We start from the raw sequence: 14,878 nt of genomic DNA on the forward strand, positions 1-14,878 counted from the left end.
GGGTGGGTGGGACACAGCACGGCCCACTGCAGACACCCACCCACTGAGGGCCTAGGAAGAGTGATAGGGACACTCCAGGGAGGCTGGGTCAGGCAAGGGTGGGGGTCCTGGCTGGGCCCCCGGGGCTCCGGCTGGCCAGGGGAGAAGAACAGCTCACACCAGCATGGTTGCCCATGTTACAGGTGGAAAAATGGAGGCCGAGACACAAAATAATTTGTCCCGGCCACAGAGGACCAGAGGCCGGGGCTCGGACCCGCGTCTGTCCGGGCCGAGGGCCTTGCTCTCCAGGCCAGGGCTTGCGAGAAAGCCTCCCTCCTCCAGGAGCCTCCTCGGGTGCACTGTGCCAAGTGCGACCCTGTCCTCCCTCTGCTCGGGCTTATCGGGCCCGGCCATGATTTCCTGATGAGGCAGCTGCTGGGGGTTCCCCTGGGGGTGGGGAAGGACAGCGGCCCATCCCCAGCAGGCCCAGCGCCGGCGGAGGTCCAGAAAGAGCTATCGGAGGCTGGTGTCCGGAGAGGTCCTCAGAGTGGTCAGGTGGATGGGGATAGCGGGTGGCTGCTGGGGCCGTAGCCCTCGGATGCATGGGGTGCAGAGGCAGACGTGGGGGGGGTGATCTCTCACCCTTGTTCTCAGGCGCCTGTGGGGGCAAGCTGAAGGGAGGGAGCCAGACTGAACGAATGTTGGAACCACAGGCCACAGGTCCCTTCCTACCCTGCCCCAGCGAGGGCCGCCAGCCCTCCTCCAAGGCCCGCCTGGCAGGTTTCCTGTGTGACCCCGAGCAAATCACTTCCCCTCTCTGTGCGGCGCTTCCTGGCCGGGAAAGTGGAGGGACAGAGGGAGCCTCCAGGTACGGGCACTCACAGGGGCCCAGACCCCGTCCCCACAGGCCACACCCCCCCCGGGCTGCCCCCCTGCGGCCTTGTGCCCGTCTCCACTCAGGAACAAGGAGAGGAATGAGAGGAGCTTCTCCCCTTTCTCAGCAAATGAGAGTCCCCACAAGTGCCAGAAACAGACCTCCCCAGAGCCGAGAAGGGGGTACCGATCCCCAAATACACCCACTTCACACCCTGAGGGACCTAGTGCCCGGCCCCAGAGCAGCGAGGGGAGCACCCAGCATCACCCCTGCTCTCCCCGCTCTGTGGAGCCCGCACCCGGGAAAGCAGGTGGACCTCAGGAGTCTGGGAACACTGGGTGTCAGGGCCAGGGGTCCCGGAGCTGGGAGGTGGGGCCTGAATGGGTACCCGCCTCCTAGCCCTGCTACAGGGCCAGACAGACCGCAGCCTGGCGGGGCCCGTCTGCTCCTCGCCTGTGGAGGGTGGAAACGTTGTGGTTAAAAAACAACAAATGACCCCTGTCACTGGCCTCGGTGGTGGTGGGTGCTGGAGGGGAGAGGGGCTCGTCACCACCAAGATCCCCTAGAGCCCTGGAGGGTGGCCAACGCCTGCCTTCGAAGAATGATGATTCAGAAGAAGAGGTGACAGTGAGGCCTCGCGCCTGAGGGGCTGCGGGACGGAAGCCAGGAAGGCTGAGCTGGCAGCCTCAGGCTGAGCTGACAAACGAGGAGGGCGAGAGCCAGGAGCCCAGAAGCTGACCAGGTCAGCAGGCCGGCCACCACACTGACATGGCACCTTGCCAAGGTCAGCCTGGCACAGCCTGATGCCGGCATTTAGTGAGCACTTACTATGTGGCAGGTCTTCACACAGCCTCTCATTGACATAAAAAAAAAAACAAAAAAAAAAAACAGGAAATCACACTGGCCCCAAAGAATAAAAACCAGCTGGATTAAATAATGGAGAGTGCAAAAAAGTAATTATCAGATCCCAGGCCTTTCTAAGCAGAAAAAGCAAAGAAGGCAACCATCTAGGAAAAGGTCATTGTATTTAACTGTCCAGGCCTCAGGGCCTCCGTAAGCCAAGAAACTCAGGATCAAAACTGAAAGTTGGGGGGCAAACTGGGAGATCTGCTTCATGACAGCTAAGTCAGGTAAGAACTCTTGCCAATCAACAAGAAAAAGGCAGCAGAGTAAATGGCCTACAAACCACAAAATGCATACAATTAAGAAACATAAGAAAAACAGTTTGAAAAAAAAAAAAAAAAAGGAAAGTTAAAATCTGTAGGGACAAAAAAAAATCCATAGGGACAGCAAGTAGATTAGTGGTTGCCAGGGGCTGGGGTGGGACAGGAAGTGGGAATGTCGCTAACAGGTACAGGTTTCTGGGGGGATGAAAATGTTGCCCTCAGCGAACGTATTAAAAACCCATGAGCTGCCGAAACCGGTTTGGCTCAGTGGATAGAGCGTCGGCATGCGGACTGAAGGGTCCCGGGTTCAATTCTGGTCAAGGGCATGTGCCTTAGTTGCAGGCGCATCCCCGGTGGGGGGTGTGCAGGAGGCAGCTGATGTTTCTAACTCTCTATCCCTCTCCCTTCCTCTCTGTAAAAAATCAATAAAATATATATTTTTTAAAACCCATGAGCTGCACTTTGCCATGGTAGGTTTTATGTTATGTGAGTTACACCTCATATCTCATTCCACTCGTAATCAGAAAGGACAGGACAGCCACTTTTCACCTGGAGGTTGGCAGAGGTTTTCACCAGGACGCCCAGGCTGGCCTGCTGGCGAGGGGAAGATGGTGGGTTCGAGCTTCCTGGAAAGCTGTGTGGAGACTGTGGCGAGCACTGAGATGACAGCAAGCACAGGAGATCCGCTCCACATCGGAGCCACCAGAGCGACAGCAGCTGGGACGGCGGAATGGAAGACGGACGACGAGCATGTTGGTGAGCAGGGGGAGACGGGAGCCCTCACTCAGTGCTGGCAGGAGGACTAAACGGCTCAGTGTCAGCGCTTTGAATCAGTTTGGTTCATTCTGCAGAATTCACATACAACCCAGCACCTCCCCTCTGAGACAGATGCCCCAGAGAAACAAAGCACTTGCCGACACAAAACTCACCCCGAAAGCAAGGAGACTCCTCCAGACAAAGCCTGTGGCTGCAGGTGAGGATTAGAAAACTGTGGCACGCCCACACTCTGGAATACTATGCTGCTGTAAAGAGGAAGGAACTCCTACCACTTGCAACAGCATGGATGGGCCTGGAGAGCATTCTGCTAAGCGAAATAAGTCAGTCAGAGAAAGACAGATATCACATGACCTCACTCATTTGTGGGATGCAGTGAACAACATAAACTGATGAACAAAAACAGATCCAGAGACAGAGAAGCATTGAGCAGACGGTCAAACCTCAGAGGGAAGGTAGGGGCGGGTGGGGGTAAGGAGGGAGATCAACCGAGGGACTTTTGTGCATTCATATGAGCCTGACCAATGGACAATGACACCAGGGGGGTGAGGGCATGAAGGGGGGATGGGGGGGAGAGAAGAGCAATGGAGGGATGAGGACACATATGTAATACCTTAACCAATAAAGAGAGAAAAAAAAAAATCAAGGTTAAAAAAAAGCCTGTGGTACCCCAAGCTCTGCCTGTGCACCATGTCCATAGCGCTCTCATAACAGCGCTCACATCTATCAGGACAAACGGAGGAATGAAATGTGAGCCTTGGAAACGTTTCAGAGAAAGCAGTCACAAAGACCACTTATTGTCTGATTCCCTTTACGTGGAAAGAACAGACTAGGCAAATCCAGAGACAGAAAGGTTAGTGGTGCCTGGGCCTGGGGGTGCCGGCTAACGGGTAGGGTACATGGTTCTTTCTGATGATGAAAATGTTCTAAAATTAGACCACAGTGATAGTTGCACAACTCTGCAGAGACTGAAAACCGCTGCACACTCTAAACCAGCTAAGTCTACGGCATGGAAATAGTATCTCAGCGAAGCTTAGCGAGCGAGTGTGCGAGCCCCAGAGGCCTCCTGAGGCCTCCGACCAGCACTTCCCCTTCTGGGAGCTCAGCCCAAGGAAACAGTCGGCGATGGGCCCCAGATTTAAGTACAAGATGTTCATCACGGGTGATCTATTTTATCAAAAAAGTTAGAAATGATTGAAATAGGAGTCCAGATAATGACAGATAAGAATATCATGGCCTAACTGTATAAAATGAAATACTCTGCAGCCAGCATTTTTAAAAAAAGACAGTCTTTAAAAATATTTGCAAAATCAGAAAAATTATCAAAACGTGAGAAAAAGCAGGTAGATAAATGTCAGCGCCCCAGGGCTGGGGTTTGCCCAGAAGTTCCCGCCAGCATCCCGGCCCCCACACAGGGCCTGGCACACAGGCCGAAGGAACAGTGTGGGGGCAAGTGAAGGAAACAGAAGGAAAGAAGATGATGATGAGTCTGCCCGAATGGAAACGCTGCTTCTCTGGGTCGCAGGGCTGTGGGTGGTGTTTCGGTTACTTTTCTGTAATTTCTCCCATGAGCTTTATTAATTGAAAAAACAAAACCAAAAATATGAGGAACTCAGACTTGGAGGCCTGGGCAAGTTAGACTCCAAGATTACATGGAAATCGGAGATGAGACAAAGCAGGGCCCCTCGTTCCAGAAAGTTCCCCCCTTTGCCGCTGCTGGGACAGCCGCCCCCCCTCCCCCCCCTGCAGGCAGATTCGGGTTCGGCCTGTGATGGAGAATCCAGAGTTCGCACACAGCCGCTGGTCCGGGCTGAGGTCCGCGGCTCTCCGGACGAGGAAAAGGGGATGTGGGCCCAGAAAGGAAGCCGAGGCGGCCCCTCCTGCCGGGGAGGAAGCTCCCCCGCCCCCACCAGTGAGGGCTGGCCGCCACGCAGAGATCTCTTTTTTGCGTTTTGGTTTCCTTTCCATTCACAAAGAAGTGGGTGGGGGATTTCCAGCGGCCCCGCCAGGGTGCCCAGGCCAGGCGGCTCTGGTCCGAGGCTTCCTAAGTAACATGGGGCACGTGGTGCCAGGCCGCCTGAGCCTGTTCTGGACTCAATCACCCAGCAACACAAGCAATGACACCCCACTTTCCAGATTGGGAAACAAACTCAGAGAGGCCGAGGTGTCAACCAAATCTCTCCCTGGCGGCCAGGTCACAGCCCCGACTCCACAGTGAAGTCCCAACACCCAGGCCCCAGACAGACAAAGCAGAGGATCGCCCTGAGAGGCGGCGGCGGCCGGCCCATGAGCAGAGGGATGACGGTGCGCGTTGCCCCTGCCCTCCCTGTGGGATCGGGCCCTTTCGGTCTCTGGGGATTCACAGAATTCGAGCTGAGAGGAAGCATGCCGATACCATCTGCCGCGGTTTCAGCGTGGTCAGGGTTTCTTCTAAGCAGCAAAGCAGTCTTCTTACACGGAACCCCAATAAGGGGCAGGTGGGGTGGCTGTGTGTGCGGTTGGGGGGCTCACGGAGTCCTGCCCACCAGCATCCCTTCCTCCTCCCCCCAAGGAGGCCCAGACGAAGCCCCTGGGTCGCCCATGTCACAGCTCAGGGGGCAGAGGCCCACGCGGGCCAGGGCAGCAGGGCAGAGCGAGGACGGCCCTCAGTCACCCTGGGGCTCCCCGGGGGGGCTGGGGATGTCTCCCCTCCGCCGCTCTGGCACCAGGAGCCAGGGGACTGCAGCTGGCACGTGGGGTCTCTCCGCCTGCTGCGGGGCCCAAACATACCCTGGCCTGGCCGGCTCTGCCGCCCCTGCCGTGGCCCTGGCCAGTCTCTGCTGCCCTGCGCCTCGGCTTCCCATGCCCGCGATTCCCGTCCCACCGGGCGATGGCGGCTCCGGGCTGTGTCAAGGTGGTGCCTGTCGCCTCAAAAACAGCGACAAGAACCGCAGCTGAGCTTGGCTGCGCGGCTGTGCTGGGCCCGGCCCCACGTGAGGACCCGGCCGGCATCCTCGGCGACGGGCACGGAGGGTGCGGGCACAGCCGTCCCTCCGGGCAGAGCCGGGCCGGCCTGTGGGAGCCCAGGCGCTGCCCCCCCCGCGGCGGCTTCCTGCCCGCCCCCTTCCTCTGCGCACTCCTGCCTCGAGGAAACCGCCAGGCCTCCGGACGGACGTCCCTTTCTTTCTGCTTCCTCTTTCCCACACTCGGGGCCTGGGCTCCGGGGGGACACGGGCCACCCCTCGGCGCCCTCTGCCTCAGTTGCCTCCCCTGGGAAGTAGGTGCAGCGGCCGTGCAGCCTGAAGGTTCACGGGAGCACGAGCGGAAGGCTCAGTGCCTCACCCTGGGGTGCTGGGAGCTGGGCAGGTGGCAGCCCGGGCACCACCCAGGCTTTCTTTCCTGGGCACCTACTGCCCACAGGGCCCACCGCCTGCCTGCTCCGGCAGACCACAGCCCGGGCAGAGCTGAGGGGCCCAGGCTCCCTCCTGCCACACACCCAGCCCCGCAGGCTGGACCCCTGGCTGAGCCATGTGCCCTGTGAAGGCAGGGCCAGTACAGGCCCAGGCTGTTCTTCGCGCTCCCAGTCAGCACTGAGTGTGTCCGCAGCCTCCCCACACGACCACCACCCGGAGGCAGGCACCGTGGCCATTCCCGTCCTACAGAGGCACCGGAAGCCGGCACTGGTCCACGGCCCCGGCTCAGGGGGGGCAGAGCGGGAAGGGCTCTGACCTCATGGCTGCCCACTCCTGCCCACTCCCAGCGCCAGGCACTCCCACCAGCCACCTCCCTGGGGAGGACTCAGGGCTGTGAGCTGAGGCCCTGGAGGAAGCCCGAGGGCAGCATGCACTGGGTGAGGAGGGACCCGCCCACCCCTCTGGGCCTCAGGGTCCTCAAAGGTAAAACGTGGCTCTGGACAAGATGGCACCGGGAGCCTTTCTTGTCAGAACACAAAACAGACGCCCTTTCCTGATGGGGCCTCTGGGTAGCACCACCACCAACAGTGGCTCCTCTGAGACGCTGGGCGTCAGGTCCAGCTCAGCTGCCTGGGTTCCAATCCCATCCGGAGCCGAGTGACCGCGGACAAGTCACCTACCCTCTCGGGCACCAGCTGCCGCCTCGGTGCAGCGGGGTCATCAGAGGCGCCCTCCCGGCTGCGGGAGGCTAAATGGAGCAGGGTCAGTGAGGCGCCTGGTATGTAACAAGGGCCAAGTCATTGCTGGCTGAGGGTGTTTTCCAACAGGAGCTAGAACTCCAGCATCAGGCCCTGTACCAGTGAGAGAAACAGGCTCAGCCCCAGACCCAGCAGGGCTGGCAAGGCGTTGAGATCAACTGAGCCGACCTAGAGGCCTGGGCATATGGGGAAACCGAGGCCCAAAAGAGCTGCCCCAAAGGCCATGGCCAGCTGGTTATGCTCCATTTGAAAATGGACCCCCAGGTCCCAGGGAGTCTCTGCCCAAGGTCAGCGCCCCCGCCCCCCGCCCGGCCAGTGGCTGCTTCTATCTCCTCTCCCCTGGCACCCCAAGGCCTGCCTCTGCTGAGCATGGGCAGAGGCTGGGCTTGAACCCACTCTCAGTGATACTGGCCTATATTCTATAAGAGAAACCAAGAGTCTGGGTTCTGACGTGATCTATTTTGTGTTTCTAAATATTGGCAACCAATCCAACTTCTTATTTTTCTTCAACTGCTGAGTAGGGGAGCACGTCTCAGGCCTGGCCAGGAGCTGGTGCTCTGCACCCTCTGACTTAAGGGAGCTGGTTCAACAGTGGGGGGGGCGGGGGGGGCGGGGGGGAGGCTTGGTGGGGAGCCCCTGGGATCAGGGGACCAGAGGGAGGAAGTGCCACAGGAGGAGTGGACATGGTGACCGGAGGATCTAGGGGCAGAATCATGCCAGCCTGATGCCTGAAGCCCCAGGCAGCCCCAGCGAGTGTCTCAGCTCCTCTGGGCCAACATCCTCCACGGGTTCCTGCTCCGAGTGTAAAACCCAAAATCCTCACCACGCCCTACAGAATCCAGCCCCATCACCTTCCAACCGCATCCCTCCTGCTCCCTCCACCCAGCCCTTGGCTGCCTGGTTTCCTGGCCCATGACCGACCCCAGGGCCTTTGCACTTGCCCTTTCCTCAGCCTGGGACTCTCACCCAGATCTGTCAAGACTGGCACTTGGTTTATCTCAAAGGTCACCTCCTGCCAAGGGCCTTCCATGACCACCTTCCAGCGGAAGCAGTCCCTGGGCTCCCGAGGGCCGTGCCCAGTGGAGGGAGGCTGCCCACTCCCGCCCACTGCAAGGCCGCCCGCCCCTGCAGCCAGAGAACACAGGACTCCTCTGCCCTCCTTCACCGAGGGAGATAGCCACAGACGGCTCCTCCACCTCCTGCAGGTGTGGCCTCCCGCACACACCCAGTGACAAGGAGCCCCCGCCCCCGCCTCAGAATGGCCTCCTTTACTCTGAGTGGGGAAGTGACAGGCCCAGGGTCACACAGCTGGTCAGAGGTGGAGCTGGGACCCAACTCCCATGAGCTGTCAGAAGCCTTCTGGGCCTTATCTGCGGGGGGGAGGGGGAAGGGGGGTTCGGAGGGGGAGGGAAGACAGGAAGGCCGCACAGGACTGCTCCCTTTGGGCCTGGGGCAGCCTGGGACCTAGCTACTCTCCCCCGGGTCCAGCTTCTCCACCACCATGTTGAGCCCTGTGGACTCAGACTGGGCCCCACCTCAGAGCTCCCAAAACAGGAGCCTTGACAGGGACCCAAACCAGCACTGGAGATAAATCTGTGTTCTCAGCCCCAGAGTCAATACCATGACAACCATAACAACAACACGAAGGGCGGGAACACTGAGTTGCCCTGTGCCAGGCGCTCAGCAGACGCGCTTCCCAGTTAAACACATGAGCCCCACGATGCGGGACGATGAATAGGCCCCTTGTACAGAGGAGGAAACTGAGGCTCAGGAAGGTGACGTCACTTGCCTAAGGCCTCCGAGAGGGGAAAGAGCTAATTCATTTTCCCACCGGGCCCTCTGCACTCCTGACACCTGGTTCCCACAAAGGGTTATTTTAAGGGCAGTTTTTAAAGTGAAGTTTTCTAGCGAAGCCACGCTATCGTGCAGATAAGATGTGTTTGGCCATTATTTGCCCTTGGTGGTGTCCCAGCCTCGAGACTTTAAAAGTGATGAGAAACAGTTATTTTTTTATCTGCACTTGTGCTTTCCGGCAGCTTCAGGCTATGTTTGGAATAAAATGCTTACTCCTCCTTGTTGTCTCTGCCCTCACACACTCCACCATGGCCCGTCTCCCCTTTCTGCTCCCCCAAACTGGCCTTGTCTGTTATTCTTTCTTCAAAACATATGAATCACTTTCCCATGCCAGGCTTTGCCCATGCTGTTCTCACTGCTGGAACACCCAGAGATTCTTAGCTCAGGATTAACGCCTCAGTCCAGAGTCACCTGCTCAAGACTCAGGTGAGACTTTGCTGTTTAGCCTGAGGTGCTGGCGTGGGCAGACACCTGGCGGATGGGACGGAAGTCCACAGAGGGACATGGGCTTGGCTGGAGCAGCACTTCAGCAAACAGCACTGGACCGGGCAGAGTTGGGACCCGCCCTCACACCTAACACAGCTGATTTGGGGTGGATGGTGGTACAAAATGGGGAGGCCCACACCATAAGCTTCAGAAGACAAGACAAGAAAGAACTTCATGACCTGAGCAGGCAAAGGTTTCTTAAAGAGGACACAAAGTCCTAGCTGGTTTGGCTCCATGGATAGAGCATCTGCCTGCGGACTGAAGGGTCCCAGGTTCGATTCTGATCAAGGGCACATGCCCAGGTTGCGGGCTCATCCCCATGAGGGGTGTGCAGGAGGCAGCCGATCGATGATTCTCTCTCGTTATTGATGTTTCTTCCTTTCTCTCCTCCCCCCTCCATCCTCTCTGAAATCAATAAAAAATACTTTTTAAAAATAAAATATAAATGGGACATAAAAATCATTAACCATAAAGGAAATTGATAAACTTCACTACATTAAAATTAAGAACTTATATTAATGAGACAGTCTCATTAAAGGGGTAAAAAGGCAATCACTCATACAACTTAACAAAGGGAAGATTAACAACCCAATCAAACAATGGGCAACGGACCTAAATAGAAACTTTTCGAAAGAGGACATAAGGAAGGCCTAGAGACATATGAAAACATACCCAAAGTCACTAATTATACGAGAGATTCAAATCAGAACGACAATGCAGTACCATCTCACACCTGTCAGAATGGCTATCATCAACAAATCAACAAACAACAAGAGGCGGAGAAAAAGGAACCCTCTGCACTGCTGGTGGGAATGCAGACTGGTGCAGCCACTGTGGAGAACAGCATGGAGTTACCTTAAAAAACTAAAAATGGAACTCCCATTCTATCCGCTTCTAGGATATATCCCAAGAAAACAGAAACACCAATCAGAAAGGATATATGCACCACTATGATCATAGCAGCACAATTTATCATAGCTAAGATTTGGAAACAACCTAAATGCCCATCAGCAGATGAGTGGCTTAAAAAACTGTGGTACTTTATACCATGGAATACTACGTGCTGTAAAAAGGAAGGAACTCCTACCATTTGCAATAGCATGGAGGGACCTGGAGAGCATTATGCTAAGCGAAATAAGTCAGTCAGAGAAAGACAAATATCACATGATCTCACTCATTTGTGGACTCTAATGAACAATAAAAACTGATGAACAAAAACAGATCCAGAGACAGAGAAGCATCAATCAGATGGTCAAACCTCAGAGGGAAGGTAGGGTAGGGGAGGAATAAGGGGGGGGGAGGTCAACCAAAGGACTTGTGTGCATGCATATGAGCCTGACCAATGGATACAGACACCAGGGGGGTGAGGGCATGCGCGGGGCGGGTGGGCAATGAGAGAATAAGGACACATATGTAATTCCTTAAACAATAGAGAGAGAAAGAAGGAAAAAAAAAGCAACCAACCCACATAGGGGAGAAGATATTTACAATACAAAGGAAGTGTATCCAGAATATATATAAAAACTCTTACAAATCAATAAGATAGACAACTCAATCAAAACGTGCCTCATGAATCCAATCCAATGCCCACTGACCATGAGAAGGTGCTTAACCTCTGAGACATCAGGCAAAGGCAAAGGAAAGCCGCAGTGAGACGCCAGTGCATAGCCACTGGAAAGGCTGAAATGAAACACACGGTTTAGAATTTTCTTACCAAGTTAAACCCCCCACCTGACCTGCTAGGACTCTACCGGAGAAATGCAAATCTCCGTCCACACAAAGAGCTACCTGAGCTTTTACAACAGCATTAGATGTTAAAGTTCCAAAGTGGAAATGACCCAAATATCCATCAATGGGTGAGAGAGTAACTAACTGGGGTGCAACACAAGGAAATACCACTCAGGGTGAAAAGAAACCACCCACGGAGAACATGGACCATCTCTAAAACATTATGCTGAGTAAAGAAGCCAGACATCAAAGGCAGCATGCCGAGGATTCCACTCACAGGAAGTTCAAGAACAGAGAACTGTAGTCCGGGGCAGGAGCCCGTGTGGCTGGCTGACTGAGGGAGACACACTCACACACTAAGGTGCACATCCCACACTTGGGTCTTTGACCACACCCCATCCCAACCACCAAATTAGGGCCCCTCTGTTATCCTCACTGCGGCCACACTGCTCTGCCTCTAGGACACAGCAACTCGACACACCTGAGGAGAGAGCACAGGAGTGGGAACACGGACCCTACGCCATACTGCACAGGTGGAATTCAGATGGTTACAAAGGGAAAAGGCACAGCTGTTAAAACCTGAAAGAAAACAAGACATCCACAAAGTATGGGGGTGCAAAGGAATTCCATCATAGTTTTGAACCCCTAGAAAACCTCAAGTTTTTTCATAGTCAGTTTGTGACAGGGCCTTTTTTTTTTTTTTTTTAATATATTTTATTGATTTTTAACAGAGAGAAAGGGGAAGGGATAGTCAGAAACATCGATGAGAGGGAAACATCGATCAGCTGCCTCTTGCACACCCCCCACCGGGGATGTGCCCGCAACCAAGGTGCATGCCCTTGACCGGAATCGAACCTGGGACCCTTCAGTCCGCAGACCGACGCTCTACCACTGAGCCAAACCGGCTTCGGCTGTCAGGGCCTTTTAAAAAATATATATATATATTTTTTTATTGATTTCCGAGAAGAAGGAAGAGGGAGAGTAACATCAGTGATGAAAGAGAATCGCACCGGGGACGGAGTCCACCCCCAGGCCGCCCTGATGGAACTGAGCTGTGCCCTCCAGGCCCACAGGTCCATGCTCACCGGGAGCCCGCCGCCCTGACAGGCCTTCAAGGCCCGTACTGGCCTGCCACCTAGGGTGTCCCTGGACCTTCTACCAAGCCCTCCCGGAGCCCTCAAAGCCCTGGGAGTCACCAAAAACAAGAGAACCTGAGAAACCGGCCCAGCCAGGAGGGCCCGAGGCTGCCGGCGGAACCGAACACAGTCATCCAGCGCGATGGAGCGGAAACGGCACATTAGGGGGGAAACAGCAAAATCCAGACACCTCAAAGCCTCGTTAACAGTAACAGCGGGCTCCTCATGGGAGAGGAAACCATTTTTCCTGTCAAACAAGGGAGTCTGGCGGCCGCCATTTTGGCCGTGTGACGTGCAGCTCACACGGGGCCGCCATTTTGAAACTGCAGATGTCAACCCCTTCCTGTGAAGGAGCCCCAAGCACAAGCCTTCAGCTTCAGCCCGGCTCCCCCGGCCGCTCAGGGTGCTCGCCGCCGGGCTCTGAGGCGGCCCCTTCCTCAGAAGCCGAGGCGCCGGCCTGCCGCCTGGCTCCGTCCGCCCGTGTCCCCCGGGCCCCGGGTCTGGGCTGCCCTATTTCTAAACAGTCGCTATGGCGAAGGCACCAAATGACCCTCAGAGGAAAGGCTCCCTGGTGAAGGCTGTACGCGCTTCCCTCGCACCTGGCGGCGGCGGGAGGCCCGCCCTCGGGTCGCCGTGTCGCCCTCGTGTGGCGCCGGAGGGGCGTGCGCAGCGCTTACCTTGGGCGGGTCGAAGAGCTCCAGGCCGCGGTCCGCGCCGCCGGGGCCCCGGGCGCGCAGGGCCAGGCGCCCGCGCTGCCAGCGCGCCCCGCTGTCCATGGCGGCCTCGTCGGCCAGGCTGTAGCGCAGCACGGCCTCCTTGAGGACCTCGAGCGGCGGCTCCCGGGCCAGGCTCCAGGGCAGGAGCTTCCGGGCCAGGCTGGGCTTGGCCCGGGCCTCCCCCGCGGCCCCGGCCGCCGGCAGCTCCCCCGCCGAGCGGCGGCGGATGATGTGGCGGAGGCTGTGGCGCAGGTGCTGGAGGGCGCAGGGCACCGGCCGCGGCGGCGCCAGCTCCTCGGAGCTGCGGGCCTTGGGCAGCGCGGGGGCGGCGGGGCCGGGGTCGGGCTCGGCGGGAGGCGCCTCGGCCTTGGCCGGGGGCCCGCGGCCCGCCTCCCGGTAGTCCCGGGCCGGCGGCCCCGGCGCCCGGCCCTGGCGCACCTCGCGGCAGAAGTAGCGCTGGAAGAGGTCGGTGAACTGCAGCGACACGAGCTCGGCGCGCAGCGGCGCGTGCTGCGGGTGCTCCCGGACGAAGAGCCAGTACTGCCGCGCCAGCTCCCGCGCCGTGGCCGCCGCGTGCAGCTCGCAGAACTCGCTCCAGCCCCGCGGGGCCGCGGCTGCGGACGGGGCGGAGGGCGCGGAGGAGGGCTGCAGGGTGGGCCCGTTCATGGCGGTGACGGGGGTGGAGTGGCCAGGCTGAAAGACACAGGGGACAGGCAACAAGCAGTGAGCACACAGGTGAGGGTGGACCGCTAACCCCGCGCCACGGCTTGTCCTTCGCCGGGCACCACGGCGCGTTCGCGGCCCACGCGGGACCGAACTGACTTCCTGGTTGGCAATCCACCCCCGGCCACGGAGCACGCCGGCCGGTCACACACGGTGTTAACGCCCCGGCTCTTTAAAGAGAGGGCTAGTTAGGCCAGACGGCTAAGGAGGAAAGACAACCGTCCTGAGCCCCGAGTTTTGCAAGTTTTTATACATCACGTGTGGGTGTGGGTGGGGTGAGGGGTTAAGCCCATCTGAAAGGATTTACATTAGCTACAGCCAGAGGGGATGGGGAAGTGATGCAAGCACACCCCCACCCACACCCACCCCCACCGGGTTGGCTCCTGCGGGTAGCAGATCAGAAACTTCATGTGTAAATGAGAAGCGGTAATCGCGGAAATGGCCACTTGAAAATTAATCCTAAATTTCAACAGTCACACGGGAATGAACTGAGCAGTCTGTCCTCAGAGCTGGCCCACAGCTGACACTGCTCTGCCTCACTCAAGGATTGTGTCATTTTAACTTAGATTTTTTTTACTGTCACAACCTACACGCCCGTCAGGCAGAGTGGGTGACCCGGCAGCTGGAGTGTCCTGCAGCCGTGGGGAAGGTTGTGGAAGACCCACACCGCCACACAGGAGGCGTCTCCAAGGTACACCGGGAAGCAAACAAAGCGAACCACAGAACAATACAAACTGGGATCCTGTTTACACACACACAAAACCGGGCTGCCCGTTTCCGGAGTGTGAGTGAGCATTGGGCAAGAAAGGTGCGGCTGGAGCAAACCCGTCCAGAAACAGCGGTGACCTCTGGGGAGCAGGGGGCACGTACTGAAGGAAGAATTACTACTTGTCTCCAGGAATGTGGTTAAGAGCACAGAGACGTTCGATAGATACCCTGTATGCCCTTGTTTCCGAGTTGCCTAGCAAGAATTTTCCTCCACGTACTCTGGCTCCTCCTAACATCTGTAAACCGCCCCTTCTCACTTAGGACATACAGGACCCACCTCCCTTCTCCTTTGTCAAAAAATGTCTTATAGAGCCAGTACTGCCTCACTGTCTTAGGAATCTCATGCTTATGTGAACTCCCCAGGAGCATGAATTCAAACTTTGATTTTCTCCTGTTTAAAAGAGAGAGAGAGAGAGAGAGAGAGAGAGAGAGAGAGAGAGAGAGAGAGAGAGAGAGAGAGAACACAAAGCCTGGGTTCAAATCCCAGCACCACCACGTACTAGTTGTGTGATCTTGGGTGAGTC

The 14,878-nt window shown here is 57.1% G+C and overlaps 1 protein-coding gene across 2 annotated transcripts in view; it reads right to left on the reverse strand.

Annotated features, from left to right (window-relative positions):
- SH2B3 (SH2B adaptor protein 3) overlaps window positions 1-14,878 on the reverse strand; it is a 32,055-nt gene that overhangs the window by 7,826 nt on the left and 9,351 nt on the right. For both annotated transcript variants that reach the window (XM_084868040.1, XM_084868041.1), the window contains exon 2: window positions 12,825-13,556. In XM_084868040.1, the coding sequence (XP_084724166.1) occupies window positions 12,825-13,529 (705 nt within the window). In that variant the 5' untranslated portion in view covers window positions 13,530-13,556. The remainder of the gene's footprint in view (window positions 1-12,824; window positions 13,557-14,878) is intronic.

Source organism: Pipistrellus hanaki (genome assembly GCF_964339955.1).
Source record: "Pipistrellus hanaki genome assembly, chromosome: 19".
Classification (NCBI taxonomy): Eukaryota; Metazoa; Chordata; class Mammalia; order Chiroptera; family Vespertilionidae; genus Pipistrellus; species Pipistrellus hanaki.